General features: G+C 39.2%; 1 protein-coding gene across 1 annotated transcript in view; it reads left to right on the forward strand.

Annotated features, from left to right (window-relative positions):
• The first annotated feature begins 8,026 nt into the window (after positions 1-8,026).
• The window catches only part of PLBD1 (phospholipase B domain containing 1), an 87,730-nt gene continuing 74,860 nt past the window's right edge, over positions 8,027-20,896 (forward strand). The window contains exon 1 of the mRNA XM_007944471.2: positions 8,027-8,132. Coding sequence (XP_007942662.2) covers positions 8,027-8,132 — 106 coding nt within the window. The remainder of the gene's footprint in view (positions 8,133-20,896) is intronic.

The raw sequence follows: 20,896 nt of genomic DNA on the forward strand, positions 1-20,896 counted from the left end.
TATCTGATTGTCTAAAATACTGTTTTTTTGCAGTGATACTGCCTCGGAAACCCAAGGAGGGGTGGCTATGAGTCGGGGCCGACTCGACGGCACATAACAACAACAACAACAAGATTGTGAACAGGAGTGATTAAGAAACAGGAGTGTTTTCTGTATACTCTTCCCCTTCTGGCTGGGAGAAAAGACTCCAATGCCTTTGGTCATAATTCCTGCATGCAGTTTGGCAATCATAGTGAATTCATGGGGGTACTTAAGGTATATTATAGCAAATATTCAAGGGAAACAATAATATTAGTAAGCACATCATAATTAACTCAAGGTGCACTTTGGGATTTTTTAAATTGTTTGAGAGAAACATAGCACTGTCTGTAGGATAGTGAGCAAATTACTGCTACTAAATTGTTAAACCTAACTACCTAAAAAAAGAAATGTTAGGCATTTCTTTTGGCCTTGGGCCTTGAGAATATATTGCTGAGACTCTAAAGGCACTCCAAACCAAGAATGTTTGGGAACCCTTGCTTTAGGAAATGGTGGAGTCACATGCTGAAAGGAGACAGGGTTCCTGAAATTCTACCAGGAGGAAAACAACCTACCAATTAAGAACTCCCACAATGGCCTGGAATATGAGCCACAAATTAACTTCTATTGCATTAATCCACTGAATTTTTGGGATTGTTGTAGTAACATTACTCTAACTAATACACAGAGTATGTGGGAATCTAGACCTGAGGGCAAGGCAGAGCTGCAGATGTTAACAGTGGATTCCTGAGCCCAACAATGGAGATGAGATGAGTCAAGCTACAAGTTAATAAAGTCCACTTAGCTCAGGACAACTCAGAGTAGCTGCCTTTATCCTACACCAAGTGGATACATAAAGGAGGAAAGGAGAAGGAGGAGAGAAAGCATGCTAAAAATTTAGTCCAAATGACACAGAGTAACCAAATCGGCATTTACAATTTTCTATCATCAGTCAATAAGGGTTTGAATGGTAAGGTAATTATACTTTTAGAAAATAAACAAATACATATTTTTGCACATTTAATTCAGGAGTGGCAAAATTTTAAAACCACCACATATATGTTACTGTCTGTTTATGCAACAAGTCATCTGGCTATCAATGATGTTTATTATTTCTTTTCTCCACTTTCTTTCCATGCTCCCCTTGCTTTGGGTCAGCACCTTAGCTGGTTGGGATTCTTTGCCAATCGGCATGAACAGTCTATATCCTTGCTGATGTGCCTAGGTGAGGTTACAACAATTTTACTAACCATTGCTCAAGACATTTGACATTGCCTCTGCTGTGTAGCAATTCTATTTCAATCTGATATTCAGGGTCAATCACTCTACTAACCAGCACTATCATCTTAATCTTGCCCTTTGTGTGTGTGTGTGATTTGGGTGAAAGTTTACGGAGTAAATTGGCTTTCAATTCAACAGTTCATACACATTTTGTTTTGTGACATTCACTGACGTCTCCATAAAGTAACAGCACTCTTCCTGCTTCCTCCCTGTGTTTACCATTTCCCTTCATCCTTCTTTCCTATCCCTTCCTGCCTTCTGAGCTTTATCCCTGGGCTAATGAAGCCTTTTTGATCTCCTTTTGTTAATTGTTCTAATGAGTGCATACCTTCCTGGCATTATTGTTCTCTTTATAAGCCTATCATTTGGCTGAAAGTTGAGCCACAGAGGTGAGTTCAGTTCCTGGCAGGAAGGGTGCCTAAGGGCCATAGTTGTGGGGGGTTCCACCAGTCTCTGTCAGACCAGTAAGCCTAGTCTTATTTTGATTTTGAGTTTTGTGCCACGTTTTTATCCCGCTCTGTCCGGAACCTCCTATTTTAATCCCTGTCAGAGCTATCAGCGGCGGTAGCCTGGCACCATCTAGTTCTTCTGGTCTCAGGTACGGAAGCTAGGCTTCACATGGTCCATTTGGACTAACTAATTCCTTGTGTCTTGGATTTTCTTCACTTTTCTTTGCTCTATATAGGGGAAAGACCAATAGTTGCACCTTAGATGATCTCTCATAAGCTTTTAAGACCCCAGTTGACATTTACCAAAATAAGATGTAGAACATTGTCTTTGTGTACTATGTTATACCAATTGACCTGAGTGTCCCCCAAAACTATGATACTGAGCCCCCAGGCCCAGCGACTCTTTCTCTCAAGGTGTTTGGTTATGACTAAGAAGTTTTTATAACTTTGCCCCCATATGTTGTTATTGTTGCTGTGATGTGCTGTCGAGTTGGACTTGACTCATAGTGACTCCTCCTTGGGTTTCCAAGGCAGTATCACTACTGAAGTAGATTGCCCAACCTTCTTTCCAAGGAGTGGCTGGCAGGTTTGAACCATCAGCGTTCTGGTTATCAGTCAAGTGCCTTAGGACTATGCTATCAGAGCTCCCAGCCCCCTGTATGCTCTACTATATTCATGGATGTATTTGCAGCATATATAAATACATATGTAGAAATATCCTCTCTCTCTCTCTCTCTCTCTCTCTCTCTCTCTATATATATATATATATATAGGAGCTCTGGTGGCATAGTGCCTAAGGCATTTAACTGGTAACCAGAAGGTTGGCGGTTCAAACCCACCAGCAACTCCTCAGAAGGAAGGTTGGGCAATCTACTTCCGTAGTGATACCACCTTGAAAATCCAAGGAGGGGTTACTATGAGTTTGGGTTCGACTCAACGGCAGTCTGTTTGGGTTGGTTTGGTGTGTACATATATATATATATAGAGAGAGAGAGAGAGAGAGAGAGAGCCTATATAAATTTGTGGTGTAGGCCCGTTCACCTTCCCATGCATATTCAGCTTGAATGTCTATCTATGTTTCCATTTGCAGAATATGGATATTACACTTATTGCAGGATTGTGAATAGCATTTACCTTTTTTGTCTTTAATACTTGTGCTATTCCCTCTTTCTGCCACTGCCTTGATCATTTTGTGCTGAACTCCGCCTTGTTGTATATTGCCTTTCCCTTCACCCAAGTTAATATCTGTCTACCCTCTAATTAGTGATTTACCCTCACTTTCCCTCCCACCCCTTGTAATCTTCAAACAATGATCCATTCTGTGTACAAATCTTTTCTTGACTTTTTACAGTAGTGGTTTCATACATAGCTACTCCTCGGAAGGAAGGTTGGGCAATCTACTTCCATAGTGATACCGCCTTGGAAACCCAAGGAGGGATTGCTATGAGTCAGATCCAACTCAAGGACAATGTGTTGCATTGTGGCATTGTTTTGGTTTCATACAATATTTGTCCTTTTGTGATTAACTAATTTCACTCAGTATAATGACTCTAGGTTCACTTATCTTATGAGGTGTTGTGCAGATTCATCATTATTCTTTAACATTGTGTTGTATGTATGTACCATAGTTTGTTAATTCATTCATCCATTGAAAAGCACATAGGTTGTTTCCATCTTTTTGCTATGTGAATAATGCTGCAATGAACATGGGTGTGCATATATCTGCTTGCATCATAGCTCTTATTTCTATAGGATATATACTTAGTAGTGGGTTTCTGGATCATAAATCATAAAGATTTACAGCCTCAGAAACCCAATGGGAGTTGCTATAGTCAGAAACTACTTTATGGCAGTGAGTTTTTTGTTTTGTTTTGTTTTACTATCATGGAGTTGTCATTTTGCTTTTCAATTCTGTTGAAGGTTGATTTGTGTATTTTAGGGCTCTTTCATTGGGTGTGTAAATATTTATTATGGTTATGTCTCTTTTTTGATTGAACATTTAATCATTACATAATGCCCTTCCTTGTCTCTTTGCTGGTTTTTGCCTCAAAGTCTGTTTTATAAGAAAATTATATTGCCACTCCTGCTCTTTTTTTGGTTGCCATTTCCCTGATACATGGTTTTCCATCTTTTGATTTTTAGGTTATTTTTGTCTTCATATCTAAGATGTGTCTCTTACAGACAGAATATTGATGGGTCACATTTTCTTATCCGTTCTGCTACTGTCGCTTGACTTGTGCACTTAATCCATTTGTATTCAGTGTAATTATCAATAGGTTTGAATTTACTGCTGCCATTTTGCTGTTTTTTTTTTTTTTTTTTTTTTTTTTTGGTGCATGTGTGTAATGTTCATAGTTTCTTTGTCCAATATACTTTTCTGTGCTGAGTTCATTTTGCTTGTGGATTTTCTTATCATTTCCTTCATTGCTATTGTTTTAGTATTCACTGAGACTTTATGATTTTCTTCATTTTTATTTTGGTCAGAAGGTTTATTAGTTTTCTTTGAGGTTACCCTGTAATTTATTCTTGTCTTCTCAAGTTTAACACATTCCATTCTATATTTATGTCATCCTGACTTCCTCTACATTTTGGAAGTTCTGTAACTACATAATTTATATTCCCTCTTTTTGCTTTATAGTTATTATTTACAAATTGACATCTCTGGTTCCCTATTTTCAGTCTTATAGGTTTATTTTATCTTTGAAACTTCTATATCTGAGTTGATTTCCAGGTGATGTTATTGTGTGTCTTAATCATCAATTGTTGTCTGCTGTCATTGGTTCTCTGTCTGAAGGACTCCCTTGTAAGATTGGTTTGATTTTTGCAAATTGCCTTAATTTCTGTTTACCTGGGAATGTCCTAATTTCACCATTGTATTTGAAGGATAGTTTTACTGGATATATAATTCTTGTTTGGCAATTCTTTTCTTTCAGGGTTTCATATATGTCATTGTCTTCTGGCCTGCATGGTTTTTGCCGAGAAATCAGAGCTTAGTCTTATTTATTCTCCTTTGTAGGTGACTTTTTGGTTATCCTGAGTTGTTTTCAGGATTCATTCTTTGTCTTTGGTTTTGGAAAGTTTGATTATGATATATGTCTTGGAGATTTTCTTTTGGAGTCTGTCCTATTTGGTGTTCCTTGAGCTTCTTGAATATATATCTTCTTGGCTTGCATGATATTAGGGAAGTTTTCTTCCAACAAAATCTTTGACAATTTTCTTGGTGCTTTTTTTTTTTTTTTTTTTTGGCTCAGCCTGTTATAGAATTTCAGTCATATATAAATTATTCCTCTTGATGGTATTTCATATAATTCTTATGCTTTCTTCATTTTTTTTCATATTTTGTTTGTTCCTTTAACAGATTAGAATTAAGAGATTTGTCTTCAATCTTGCTAATTCTGTGCTCCATTGATTCAATTCTACTACTTTGTTCTTCCAATCTATTATCTGTTTCTGAATTTTTATTATTAATTTTCTGTATTTCTATTTACTTTTTAAATATGGTTTCTATTTTTCCATTTATTTTGTCAATTTGTTCTTGTATTTTTTTAAAAAAAATTCTTCTAGAATTTTGTCTTCTGTGTTTTCCTTGATTTGTCTGTGGTTTCCTCAAACTTTCTCTCAATCCATGCAAGGTATCTAAATACAATTCTTTTAAATTCCTTAATCAGTAAGTTGCAATAGCATTTCTTCTTCTGGAAGATTTTTTGTCTCTATATTCTGGTCACATGTTTGAGCCGTATTCTCCTACTTTCATTTGTAATTTGAAATTGTATGTTATCTCCACAACATTGTAGTGTTATTAAATGAATTTGTTGATTATATGTTGGTTTGCTTTGCCCTGATTCTTTGTTTTGTTTCCTTTTAATATATCCAGGCAAGAGGGTAGGGGTGTTACTCTGGTCGCTAGTTTGGCAGCCCTGGGGCACTCACCACCTGTCTCCATGTGGATTTGGTTCTGGGTAAGAGTGTGGGTCCGAGTCTCTGATAACTGATCATGCTCTTGCCCTTTTTTTTTTTTTTTTTTTGTTTATAATTTTATCATATGCATAGACCAAGTTTCATACTTTTAATCCATTAGAGATATGAATAAAAGCCACCCACTTGTGGTTTCTTTCTTTCTTTCTTTTTTTTTTTTTTTTTTTTTTTAAGAGAAGCCCTAAAAGGACTAGGCAGCAATCTCAAATGACAAGTCAATGGAAGTATTATTGTATCGCCTCATGGAAACATACCTCCTCCCTTGCTAAAAACTTCTAAACCAGCGAAATCCAGATTCATGGATAATTGTTACTAGAAGGAGGGTAGTGGATGAGGAGTTGCCAAAACCACAGATGTCCACTTCACTTCACATTTCACAGTCAACATCTTCTTTGGTTCTCCTTACCTCCCCTTTAGGATGAATGAATTTCAGTGCTCACTTTCCTCCCAGATATATGAAACGTGTTCAACTTAAAGACAAGGTTTATCATTACCTAATTCAGTGGTTCTCAGTTGGGGGCAATTTTTCTTCCTAGGGGACATCTGACAATGTCTGGGGATGTTTTTGATAGTCACAACTGTGGAGGGGGCAGTGACTCTGGTATTTAGTAGGTAAAGGTCACAGAAGACACAGAGCAGCCCCCCACAACAAACATCATCTGGTCCAAATTGTCACTAATGCTGAAGTTGGGAAACTTGGATCTAATTAATTTGTTTATATGTATAATTGGCTTCCAATTACTAGAATATAAGCTTTGTTGGGGCAGGCGTTATTTATGTCTCTATGCTTGAAACATGGTAGTCAATAAATATTTGATGAATGGATGCCTCATGGTTCACACCACGCATTTTTATTTATATTATCAGAACACTTGTCACCTTAAGAATTAGTAAGATGGAGAGTTGTATATCATGACTAAAATATTTGAAGTGGCACAACTTTTTTCAATGTTCCAGCATAGTTCTCTTCCCAAGATGATACAACTAGTGTTCATAATTGTCCTGTTTTTGTTTCTAACTTGATGAAAAACATGCAATTTTTACAATGTCCTCAGTTCTTTCATGAATAAAATATTATCATTCAACACAGTGACAGACACCATTATCAAACAAAACTGTGAGTTGTGTTTCACAATTTACATGAGATTGGATGTACTTTTAACAGCTCTGTATCTTTTCTAATAATTTGAAATGTACTTTCCTCTTTAGGAGAGATGCCTTTTGTCTTGCCTCTCCATCTTCCCTTGAACTTCATGTAAGTGTGGAAGAAAGGGGTGCCTTGCGAAGAGTAGGGTGTCTAGGCTCCCAGATGTGTAGTAGCTTGTCCCCTTTTGAGTCCTCTCACGGTACCTGAAATATAGCTCTATGACAGCACTAATGGCAACTTCAATACCTATTTATATGGCTTTGTCTCCTTCTTCCCTGTGGTAGAACATGATCTTAATAGTATTTATATCACTGGGACATAAGCTGGGCTCAATATTCACTGAATGAACAAAAAGTCTTTGCCTACTTCACAATGTCACCTAGGTCCCCCTTTGTCAACTTCACAATGCCATCTAGGACTTAGTTTTGCCTACTTCACAATGTCACTTTCAACTGATCTCTCGTGGGAATGAGGATTTCACAGGAGTGCAGGGCTATCTCTACTTTCCGTCCTGTTTAACTCACACTTCAGTGGTGACTCTAGTCAACGGAGGAAAAAGCAAAGGATCGAAAATTTTGAGCGGCAGCAACAGGCTTTAGATAGACACATTACATGGACAGGTAATAATTACTAAGGTATAAGGGAACTGTGAAGACTCTCTACTCATTCATCTCTCCAGAACCGTAAAGAATGACACCTGCTCGTAGGCAGGGGCATGTACTGCTCATGGTGTCTCATCTTTGACTTCAGAGGAGTGGCTACTCTGGAGGCAGAGGCTGGTGGTATTGATATGAACTGACTGATTCCAACTTTGGGCTGCAAAACTGTGCAAAGTAGCACGCAGCCTCGGCAGATCTCAGAAGTGCAGCTGGGGACTATCCCAGGCCTGTCCGAAAGTTGTTAGCTAGGGTCAGACCAAAAAGACCCGCCTTTCCCAGACTGGGGCCAAACAGGACGAAGGTTGCAGCCTAGACCACGTGAGACTTCCTGGCCCCTAAAAGCCCCAAACAAGCAGGGCTACTGAAACAGGAAAGTTAAAGAAGCCCCAGCCTTTGAAACGTGGCGCTCGCCGCCGGCGTAACGCTTCTCTTCCAACAGCTGCCACCACCAAGGCGGCCACCTAGTCCAGCGGAGGGGAGGTCGCGGCCGCGGAAGGATGTCCTGCCGCAGCAGGGGAGGGCTCCTCGGTTTGCCCGCGCCGCCGGCTCCGCTGCTGCTGCTGCTGCTGCTGCTGGTCTCCGAGGCGCCACCGAGCCTAGCAGGTGAGCAGTGCGCGCCCGGGCCGGCGCGGACTGGGACGCCAGGAGACGCCCCCAGCGCGAGACCCCGGCTCTCAGCAGCGTCCGCGACCGTGCCGCGCCCTCCCGCCTGAGCCCTGAGTCGGTCCAAGTTTACTTCCAGCCTCTGTCTTGTTTCCGGGTGGACACCAAGGAACGCGCTTCCGTGGGGAGACTGGCCGGTCTTGCTCCAGCCTTACCTTAGCTCATTCATGGCACCTAAGATGGGTATGGGGTGTGCGTCTGTGAACTTTAAAGGTGGTGGCCAGGATTCTTGGCGTCAGACAAATGGGCTCTCTCCTGCATGGACTCCTGGCCCCCAGAGCTTCGCCCGGTCCTAAAATTTCCAGCGAAACGAAAGGACATCTAAAATATTTATTCATTTCGCAGGGAGGTATGATTCTGGGCTACTATTTATTTTTTATTCTGGGCTACTATTTGTTTATTTTTAAATTGACAATGACTTTGGCTTAAAATAATAAGAATTACAACTTGGTATTGTTAGTTTAGGAGCCCTGGTGTCGCAGTGATTAAAGCGCTCGGCTACTAACAGAAGGGCCAGCCCCTCCGCAGGAGAAGGATGTGACAGTCGGCTTCCATAAAGATTTAAAGTCTTGGAAACCCTATAGGACATTTCTCGGTTGATTTATTGTCAGCTTGATATGTTCCAGGCTGCGCACTAAATAGCTTTCTGGTTTTTCAGGTAATGCTTACTAAAATTCTAAATAGGATTATAATCCTCATTCAACGAATTTCGAAAATGGGATTGAGAGTCAGTAATTTGCAAAAAGATACACAGCTCATAAAGGCAGAGGTGGGATGTGAGAAAACATTTACTGAACCTACTCCTCTCTTGGTGAAACAAGTTTTATCCCAATAGATATGGACGCTAATCTGCGCCTTTTACCTCCCTTAAAAGAAAGAAAGAAAAGTGCCTTGGATTTGTCTCTTCCATTCCCAGTGAATAAGACCAAGGTGTAAACTGGAAGGACTTGAAAGACTTCAAAAGTAATACTAAGAGATGATTAATTTTGTTTTGTTTCATAATCTCATTTCTGTGCTGACCTTGTTTAAGAATTATGTGGGGCTCAGGGGAGGGTTCCCCCTCCTCCAACGTGTGTAGTGAGTCCTGTTACACCACCTTCTGACAAAAAGTATGTGCAGTTACAAGGACATTTCAAGGCCTTTGCTTTCACAACTTGCCCCCTATTCATTCTCAAACTTCCCAGTCTTTTAAGCTGCAGACCCCTGGGGCCAGCAGTAATGCACCACCAGACTCCTGACTCTTGATTTAGCTGTACTTCAGCTCTTTGTCTGGGCTGTAGAAGTGGCCTTGGTATCACATTTTTGTCCAGGGAGACTGCTGATACCGATGTACCTGGGAGAGTTGAGGATAGAGAGTTCCCCAGAAATGGGAATGGTTTTGTGTCTGGAATGCTGGCTGAAATCTCTCTCCCTTTCTTGCTCTTCTTTAGAACTACTGAGATTATGTTAAATGTTTCTGTAGGTGTGGGGGCAATCTGAAGATGAGGTAGAGACATAGTTTTTCTGAAGACCAGACACTGTTCATTGCCCTGGTGGCACATTGGTTAAACGTATGGTGTAATAAGATGGGAGGTTTGAACTCACCAGCCCTTCCGTGGGAGACAGATGTGGAGCTGCTTCTTTAAAGAATTACAGGCTTGGAAACCTTGTGGGGGTGTTCTACTCTGCCCTATAGGATCTCTATGAGTTGGGACCTACTTGATAGCAGGTTTTTTTTTTTTTTTTTAATCACCTTGAACCTGTTTTTAAATTGTTTCCCACATCATATGCTGACTATATGCCACGTGGGTCAGGAGTCAAGGCAGAGACTGAGGGTGTTTTTGCTGCAAAATTATCATATTGCACTATGCCCCACAATCAGGAAAATGGCTTCCTAACATGGTGTTGAAGGACACCTGGTGATACCTATGATGACTATTTCAAATAGATGTTTATCTCTATGTCCTTTATTGCACCCACAGTAATATGTTTTTCTGTTGCAGCTTTTTGGATTTTTGCCCCACCCTTACACTAGACTGTCAACAACTTGGAAGCAGAGAACAGGGACTTTGCTACCTCCTGCTTTTCATGTTCCTCCTGCAGTGCCCAGTTTAGTACTCTGAACTTTGCAAGGACTTCATGAAGCACTAAGACAACTGCATTTTCATCCCCTTGGAATGAATTTTATGTTCATTATTTATCGAAAAACAAGTTCTTTCATCTTCAAAGTTTACTTTGTAGTTTCTATATTCCAGAACTTGGCAAACAATTAATTACCATTCACCCTAACCATATTTATCAAGCTATTACAGACTTTATTTTGCCTTTATTTTTTCAGACTGAAAGCCTTATATTTATTTTTAGAGTGTCCTTTTACAGATATTTTTAAGTGGTATGTATTGAAGTCAGTTTGTCATTAGGAAAAGCACATGGGTTGGCTGCTCTCATAAGATGGTGGTAAAATGAGTTTAGAATCTAGCCCTCGGTCTTGTAGGACTTCACTCCAGAAATCAAGTCTTTTCACTGATTAGACACAAGAAAACTGATTTACCCAAGTCTAATCATTAGGAGCTCTGGTAGCATGGTGCCTAAGGCACTTGACTGCTAACCAGAAGGCTGGCGGTTCAAACCCACCAGCCACTCCTCGGAAGGACAATGGGGCAATCTACTTCCATAGTGATACTGCCTCGGAAACCTAAGGAGGGGTCGCTATGAATTGGGTCTGACTCGACGGCACATAACAACAACAATCACTAGAATGCAAATTGTTAATTTTCAGTGAGAAGTGTAACTGTCAGGCAGACTAAATGTTTCTGTTGTTTGCTCTAGGCATGGTTTCACCATAATTAAACTATATGGGTTAAAATATATAATAAATTTCCAGTCTAGAGGCCTGATTCATCAGTTTCCCAGTAGGCACAGGACACTTCTATCAGCCAATATCCCTCCACTGGGTAGTGCTTTCTTGACCCAGCTAGCAGCTGACCCTGGGACACAGCATTTTCCACACTTCCATGGTTCACCATTGCCCACTTGAGACTAACTGATTCCCTCTCTAATTGGTTAATGCCTTCTTCTAGTTGTTGAGGAGTTTACTATCCTGGGGGTTGTTCGATATCCTTAAGGTGATTTGGCAGACCTATGATTGGGGTCAATTTTAGTTGATCCTTCAACTGTAAGAGCATTCTTATTTCCAAATCATTTGTGTTGGGGCCTCACAGTTGCCCCATATGTTCATTCTTCACATGGGAGTTCCTCATGCTTGGAAGTAGAGTGTTAGAGAGGGAGTGTAGAATTCTAGAAACAGAAAACTCTCTGGAATCAGATTGCTTGTGTTTGAATCCTGGCTCAAACACTGACTAGCTGCATGACTTTTACTTAATTATTTAATCTTTCTAAGCCTCAATTTACAGGAGCTCTGGTAGCATAGTGCCTAAGGCACTTGACTGCTAACCAGAAGGCTGGCGGTTCAAACCCACCAGCCACTCTTCGGAAGGAAGATTGAGCAATCTACTTCCAAAGTGGTACTGCCTCGGAAGCCCAAGGAGGGGTCGCTATGAGTCACTCCAACTTGACAGCACATAACAACGGACAAGCCTCAGTTTGGAGCCTTAGTGGCACAGTGGTTAAGTGCTCAGCTGCTAACTGAAAGATAGGTAGTTTGAACCTACCAGCTGTTCCACAGCAGAAAGGCGTGGCAGTCTGTTTCCATAAAGAATACAGCCTTGGAAAACCTATAGGGCAGTTCTATTCTGTCCTATAGGGATCGCTGTGAGTTGGAATCAACTTGATGGCAATGGGTTATGCCTCAGTTTCCTCATCTGCAAAATAGAGATTACAATAGTATCTACCTTACTGTATTGTGAGGAATGGTAAGTGCTGAGTAGTTGAATAATCATTATTATTGGTCAGTGGAGTAGCTTTTCTCTGGAAGGGCATTAGCCTTATTAAACCAACCAGGATTGCAGATGCTAGTCCATGTACCTCAAAGTAATAACTTTATAATATCAGAGTATTTCCTTAATCACGTGCCAACATTTAAGGGGCTTGGGGTTTATACCAACACATTAAACAGATGTTTGAAAAACGGCAGTATCCTAGGTCTTTTTCCTGGGTTAAAACTGACTGTTTGAAATCACCTTTTATTTATTTTTATCTTTTAACTTCTTTATTGTGATGAACAAACTCTATCAGTTTGTTTCTAAAAATATAATTTCCAGAACAATTCCTGGGAAAAGTTCTCATTTATCTTTAGTATTAAACTTTGTTTCCTGATCCTTCTAAAAATGTGAATTCAATAGCAAAGATCAAAAAATCTCTTTAGAAGAAAGTTATAAAGGATTCTCCTGGGTTTAAATTGAGGTAGAACTTTTTAAAAAAAATTTTCATGGTGATTTATTTTTCATAATATATAAACTGTGAATTATGGGAACTTCATCTTTTGTTTGTTCTGACATGCAGAACAGAAGTTTTTGTTTTCATACTTCTTTTGGCATGAATTTTATATTGTCACTTGTTACCTTTTGCTTGTGCAAAAGCAAATAAGAAAGCATGAATGATCGAGATAGCTAAAGAAAAGAGGTGATAGCAACAATCATGGAGTGAATCTCAAGGGAATTAATTACTTTTGTTCAACATTTTAGTTGAACAAAAATTTGTTTTCATGCCTTAAAGCTTTGTCCTCTTTTTTTTTTTTTTTTAGTGCAGTAGTTAGTTTCCATTTGCTCCTACAACTTTACTTAACCAGTTTTTGAAAAAATACCTTTAAAATATGGCCAGACACTTTATTAGTATTATGTAGCTACTGCAAAACAGGAATTTACTTAATGTGGTAAAAAATGGAACTAACAGAGGTGGTAAACTTACGAGGAAATTTAAGTCTAAAACTTGAACCTCCACGTCAGCACAGACAACAGTCTTCACAGGGAACATTGTAGAAGACTCTTGGCTGAAAAATTTCAAAACAGAATGAGCAAATCACTGAAAGGGACAGGCCTGCTCTTAAATTTGTCTGGTGGCCTTGCAAATGCACTCATTCCAACATAAGGTATTGTTGAGTTATTCAAACCAGTATTATTCTTTTTGGGGTCATTTCCAACCTTAAGAAACCAAGATTCTAATTCATAATTAGAAATCAGGAATTCATATGCTATGAACTTAGAATCTGTCACCAAAGTGTCACCTTCCCAGCCAATCTGAAAGTTTGAGATTTCGGTGGCCGTGAAAATAAAGCAAGGGGCACCTGGTAGGACAGTGGTTAAGCGCTTGGCTGCACCAAGAGTTTGGCAGTTCAAACCAACCAGTCTCTCTGTGGGAGAAAGATGTGGCAATCTGCTTCCATAAAGACTACAGCCTTGTGGGGGCAGTTCTACCTTGTCCTGTAGGGTCACTGAGAGTCAATTGACTTAATGGCAATGGCAGTGGGTTAGGTTTGTTTGGTAAATCAAGCATTATGCCACATGTAAGGGTGTGGATACAATGACATATGAGATACTGCTGCTGATCCTCAAGGAGCTTACAATCAAATTTATTGGACCAAATAAACCAAAAAAACAAACCCATTGCCATCGAGTCGATGATGACTAAAAAAATAACTAAGGAGAGATCTAGATGAGAAGTGAACTAAGTGTGACAGATCAGAATGGGGAAAGTTGACTTTCTGTTGATGGAACTTTTGGTAAAGCTCTGACTTACACTGGCGGTGAAGAATAGGCATGTGTAGAGGGGATTATAAGAGGTCATTCTACATCCAAGTACATCTCCTGCTTTTTTCTACTTTGCTGTTTTATTGCTTTGAAGCATTTTAAAAAGCTACATCCTTTTCTAGTCGGCTGATGTATCAGACAGATCATGCATCCTACCTTACATCTTCTCAGTTACCTTTTATCCTCGCTTTACATAGGTGTAGATTGAGGGACTTTGCCTCAGCCACACTTTCAGGATCTCTTGCTTTCTACTTGGAGCCTCCCTGAAATCATAGCTGGTTAGCATGGAGTATGTGCAAACCTAGGAGTGAGAGATTTAATACTTCATAATGCAGGCTTTAAGGAGCTCTTGTGGTGTAGTGCCTGAGGCATTTGACTGTTAACTAGAAGGTTGGCAGTTCAAACCCACCAGCCTCTCCTCAGAAGGAAGACTGGGCAATCTACTTCTGTAAAGATTTACCATGTTGGAAACCCAAAGGAGGTTGCTATGAGTTGGAATTGACTCAGTGGCAGTGAGTTTGGTTTTTGGTTTTAATGGAGTCATTAACCTGTGCAAGTTGGAGCAGGTAGATAAATGCTCCCCTCTTCCATCCCTGGGGCTTGCAAGGTTCAGTCTGATACATTCCCAGAGGGCCCCAGTGGGATCAAGTCAGAGTAGAGGTACCCTCAAAATGCATCCATGAATTGGCTTTCTCTCCTCCCATTTCATTCATTCAGTCCCTGCTCCTGTTGTGAGAGCACTCCGAAAATAATCCTCCTATCAGCGAGCTCTAAGATTCTGTTTTCTGGGGGAAGTCAAGGCTGAAACAACTCACAACTCCTTGTAATTTTGTTGCCTAGAGTCACTTACTGAGTTACTGAGTCACTTCTTTTCTTTTCTCTCTTTTTTTTTTTTTAATATTTATTCATTCATTCATTTATTTATTTATACTGTGATTTGAGTATAAGTTTACAGAGCAAATTCACTTTCCATACAGCAGCTCACGTACACTTTGTCTCATGACATTGACTACAATTTACCACAATGCAACAGCTCCTCTCCCACTTCCTCCAGATAATTACCTCTTCCCTGTGTCCATCCCTCCATGCACTCCTGCCCCCTGAACTGTCTCCCTGTGCATAAACAGCCCTTCTTTCTCCCATGATTCTTCTCTCCAAGGAGTGTATCTACCTCAGGTAAATGTTCAGCTCATATGCTTTGTCTTTTATTTGGCTGGAAGCCACAGGTGTGGGTTTAATTCCAGACCTGAAGGGCAACTAGGGGCCATAGTCTCAGTGGTTCCACCAGGCTCTATCAGACCAGCAAAACTGGTCCACTTTTTTTTCCCCCCAAATGATTTTGAGTTTTGTTCCACAATTTTCTCCCACTCTATCCAGGATCTCCTACATAGATCCCCCTCCGAGTGGTTGACAGTGGTAGCCGGGCACCATCTAGTTCTTCTGGTCTCATAGTTGTATAGGCTGCAGATCACATGGTGTACCAGTCACTAGAACTAATTGTTTCCATGAATCTTTGGTTTTCTTCATTTTTCTTTGCTCTAGATGAGGAGAGATCCATCGTTTCATCTAGATGACTATTTGCAAGCTTTTAAGATCCCAGTCGCTACTCGCCAAATTAGGAGGTGGAACAATGTTTTGTGTAGTATGTTATGCCAATTGAGCTTGATGTCCCCTGCTAACTATGGTCCCAGCCCACAGGTTCAACTATTCAGTCCCTCTGGGTAGCTGGCTGTGACCAAAAAGTGACTTGTCCCTTTTTAGCTCTACTATACCCCTGGGAATTCTTACAGAACATACAAATACACTTGCAGAACCATTGTCTGCCAACCATATACATGGTCTTGGTACACTCCCCACTGCATAGACATACCTAATAGTTCAGCCTGTCCACCCATCTATCTATCTATCTATCTATCTATATATATATATATATATATATATATATATATATATATATATATATATATATATATATATATACCTTCACTGACAATGTAGTACTGTATGTGCAAAGGTGTTCATTTTTGTTGTCTGCACTTCCCATGTACCTCTCTCTGTCTTCCTCTTCCTCAATGCCACCATGTTGATCACTCACATTTGGTACATTGCCCTTCTCTTCATCCAAATCAATACTTATCTCTACCTATCTAACAGTGTTACCTCGCCTCCCCTCCCACCCCTGGTAACCAAAAAAGAAAATTTCCTTCCATATATAACCCTTTCCTTGACTTTTACAATAACGGTGAGTCACTTATTTTCTTAATGGCTGTGATGGAGAGTAAAAGCAAATCTAAAAATTAGTTATCAATTTATGGAGAGCCTTTCAAAGAAATTGGGTAGGGTTGAATGTGGTGGTTAAGGTTGTGTGTCAACTTGGCTGGGCCTGGTTTTGAATGACTGGGCAGCTGAATGTAGTTATTCCCCATGATGAGAGTGATGATAATCAACTCCATGGTGGAACTTAATGTGAGTAGCTGAGTAGCTAACTTAGGTATGTGCTCTGCTTCCAGTATTTAAGAAGAAGCTTTGAGAAAGGTCTCTGAGCTTTTTGGTACATCTGGATACCTGTGGTATATTCCTGTTAGAGTGGAACAAGGTAATCAAAACAGTGGAGAAATAAGATACCAAGGTTCACAGAAAAAGCAAAACTGAGAAACTACAGTCAATGAACATAAAAGAGAAATAAAATTCATGCATCAGAATTGGGGGTATTTTAACTAAGCCCAATCTGAGTAGATAGACTTAAGTTGTAGTTATAATTTTTTATAAATATTTTCTGTCACATACCTGCCTGATCCCTTGTGTTTCTTTTTTCTTTAACTTACTGAATATATTGGGGAAGAATTCTGTTGCTTAGGTTTGAAAAATACTTATTCTGCTGTCATAAATGAGCTCCTAAAAAGTTAGGTTCCAAATATGGGAGAGAGTTATTTAGGCTATTTACAACTATTTTCTAAATTCTTTCTTTCTAAGTCAAGACTAGGAATTTCTTTTTAATTGAAAGCAACCAACTCATATAAAATATTAGAGTACACATGTAAATAAATTTAATTTGGATGTTTGAGTTTTTTAGTACAGAAAAATATAAAAATGATGGGACTTCTATATTTGAGAAGAAAAATACTGCTTTTATAAAGTAACATTGTCATTCATTCAATAAGTATTTATCAAGTGCATTGATTTTGAGAATATTGCTGTTAAAAATGTTAACATCTTATTTTTCATTTTCTCATCTCTAGAGACCATATTAAACATGGCATTTGTCCATTATGTTAAATAGACTTAAACTTAGAGCCTTAACCATCCTCCAGGCCCCTTACCAAAGCTTGGAGACCTGGCCAGTTGAGTTATCTTGGACTAACTTCTATGAATAAATTTTCTGTCAAAGCTCACTTTGTTTGAAAGACATCCACAATTAAACTAGATCCATCAAAGAAGCACTATTAAGCACCTATTCTGGGCCAAATACAATGCTCCCAGAATATAAAGTGGTAAACAGATGTGGCTTCTGCCTTTGGAGAACTTGTGGAAAACTAGGTTAGGATTAGAATTATGTAATATTTTTCTACCCTTTCCTATTACTGCTTTTCCCACATTATTCCCTTCCTAAAATAAAAATGTAAAAATACAGACTTAAACTATTAAAGATTTAAAAATTCAGAAAATAGCATGGGTGCTGTCAACCTGAAAGAGTTCATACACAGAGTCAACATTGAGTAATGGAGGACATCAGCTGGGGGTAGAGCAAAAAACTCAGAATTTGGCTTATTTCTCAAAGCACTTGCAAAATTGGTCAGGTTGTTAGCAGTACAATTTTATTATTGACTTATCCTGAGGGTTGGATGGTGTTCTTCATTCATGGGGGTACACTACTCTTTAAAAAAAAGCACAGATTTGCAGAAGTTTATTATTTGTGGTCAGGAAATTAGGCAGTGCCAGAAACAGTGAAAATACAGCACTTCAGGGTACTTAGATTGGAGCAAGTCAAGATTTACAGCAAATAGGACTGCTCTAATGGAATGTGAATGGGAAAGAAAGCCTAGGGTTGCTCAAGATGAGAAAATTTTGGAGAGAGGTCAAAACTGAACTCTGCTATGTGGATAGAACTGAAGGGAAAGAGACTGATAGGTCTTGCTCACCTTCCTTTTCTCATTTACAGTTTCAGTTTATGGTCTCTCCCCTTACCACAGCTCTTTGTGGCTACTTAGTCAGCCATGATTCCTCATTTCCCTACAAGGCTCACTGGAGGTGAGGGTGGTGGGGAAGATATGAGAAAGGTGGGGGAAGGGCTAGGCTATAGCATTTGTGGGACAGCTCTGTCTGGAAAACATATTTACACAGGGGCAGATTGCCCAATAAGCAAGGTAAGCACAGACTTACTTGTGCTTACTGGCTCATATTTATCTTACTTACTTGGGACACCATCCCTGTCAGAGACTGTAAATTTGGAAAGACGCTTTGATTCTGTAGGAAGGTGAGTGGGTTTGGAAGAGAGAGAGATGCCTGCCATATCTAGAAGTAGAATCTCTGATGTGATGAAAAAATTTGAAATTGTTTACTACAGATTAGTAAGTAAGCACAAGTAAATTGGTGCTTATCTTGTTTATTGGGTAATCTGACACTGTATTTACAGTAAATTCCCAGATTATGAACATCTGATGTGCAGACAACTCCTACTTACCCTTTAAGTAAATTTGTCCTCATTTTGAAATGTTTGAACTAATCCCTATTAGCAAAAAAATTCATCATCAAAATCATGCTCACTTGCTGCACTTAAAGCTTTTAAATCATTGAAAAGGCTTTGAGCCTTTTTTTGTACTAAAATAAGGCTAAATGAAAACCATATGCACCTCCAGCTTACCTACAAATTCAACGTAAGGATACACTTAGGAATGGATTTTGTCTCTAACCCTGGGACAGCGTATATTGTATTTGGGAGGAGGAGAAGGGAGGTTTCTATGGATCCTGCCCACAAGTGTCAAATTGTGGGCAATTGGCCTCATTAGTAATTAGGTTGTTATTTGATATCCTGAGTCTACTGACAAAGTATTTTGCACCCGCCTATGCTTATTAACATCATTATTTCCACTTAACCGTTTCTAAAGAAGCCTGCCATTATGGTCATGACTTACTCAGAAGTAAATTGAGGAAATTAGAGACTTACGTAATCTGGATCATTCCTTAAGGGTCATAATCTATATTAACTTCTAATCCTGACCAAGTGCCAGCCTATCACCCAGCTCTCCTGGGCCAGCCAGTATTATTAAACTTGCAAATATTGTCTATTAAATAAGTTATCAAAAAAACAAATACAACGTTGAGTCAATTTTGAATATTGCCAACAGATAAAAACAGAAAAACTAAACTCATTGCCATTGAATCGATTCCAACTCATAGCAACCCTATAGAACAGAGTAGAACTGGCCCACAGGGTTTCTAAGGCTGCAGTCTTTATAAAAGCAGAGTACCAGTCTTTCTCCTACAGAGAGGCTTGTGAGTGAGTTTGAACTGCCAACATTTTGCTTAGCAGCCAAGCACTTTCTAAGGCCAACAGATAACCTCATACAGTTAGTCCCTAACGTACAACATATTCGAGTTATGATACCACACTTAGGAGATCATCTTTTTTTTTTAAGTACATTTTATCGTAATATGTACTATATATAGTATTGCAGTAACTTGTAGTATATTGTGAGTAACTTATTGATATTATCATTATCATGCTAAACCCCAAAGACAGATAAAGATCAGATTTATAAAGATTCTGATAATAAGTGTCAATCATAATGAAATCTTAAAAAAAAATAATTATTCATTCCACTTATTTCAAAACTGATTTACAATGGAGTTGTCAGACTAGAACCCCATCATAAATTGGGGACTACCTGTATAAATATTTAACTCGAGCTTTCCAGCCACCTAATCACTAAAAATTTAGTATGTTCAAAACTAAATTCATATTCCCTCCCAGATCTGTTCCCCATCTGCTTCCTATCTTAATGAATTATACAACATGCACCTTCCGAATCTCAACCTAAACCTGAGAGTCACTGCAACCTCCTCATATCTCTCTGATGACCTGCTTAATAAAAATTTGTCTCTAACCTGAGCATTTGTCAAATGGTTTCTTAGGAAAAAAAACAAACCACTCTTTCTCCCCTTCTCTGTCTCTTTTCCTATACCTCACTTTCTTTACTGTATCAAGTGTTGAGGAAACAGTCCCTGGCTTTAAAGAGGTCATAGTCAGGGGTAGGAATGAACATGTAAGTTATAGTGCAATGTGATAAAGCCTAAAGGAAAGGTACATTGAGCTTTTAGAGAAAGCAAAGCCCTGCAAAAGGGTGCTGTTTCCTGAGTCTTAAATAGCAGTTTTGAGGTTGCTGAATGGTTAACAAGAGAGAAAATCTCAGGCAAAGGAAAGAGCATATGCAAAGTCAGAGATGTTGACCACAGTGAGCTGAACAGTTGTATATAATGGTTTCTGGATCATACAGTGCAGGAGATGTGGCTATGAACCTTGCCATTCAGGTATCAACCAGATGTGAAGGCCAAGAGGGTAAGCTAAGGAATTTTATTTATTTAAAAGAAATGAGAACCACTGACGATTTTTAGTAGGCAAGTTAGCATAAAGTTTTGCCTTGTAAGAAGATCGCTGTAGCAGAGTATAAAGAATGGATTAAAGGCCAGATACAACTTTAAAAAGGCCGATTCTATAGTTTAGGCAAGCTATATAATATGTAAGCTAGCATAGAAATATAGAGATGAGGAAGTGGAGAGTGGTGGGATATTTAGGAAGTCTTGGTTGATTGAACATGAGTTATGAGGAAGAGAGAGAGAGGAATTCAAAATGGACTCAGGTTTTAGACTGAGAGATCATGGATATAGAAAGCAAAAGATGGAGGATGAGCTGGGAGGGAATATGAGCTTCTTGATATTTTGAAATTTTAGTCCTTATGGAATTGTCTAGATGGTGCTATCAAGTGTGTATTTGGGTATAAAAGAAGCCCATAGGGGAGAGGG

This window comes from Orycteropus afer, unplaced genomic scaffold (assembly GCF_000298275.1).
Source record: "Orycteropus afer afer isolate SDZICR_OR568_19922 unplaced genomic scaffold, OryAfe1.0 scaffold00126, whole genome shotgun sequence".
Taxonomy (NCBI): domain Eukaryota; kingdom Metazoa; phylum Chordata; class Mammalia; order Tubulidentata; family Orycteropodidae; genus Orycteropus; species Orycteropus afer.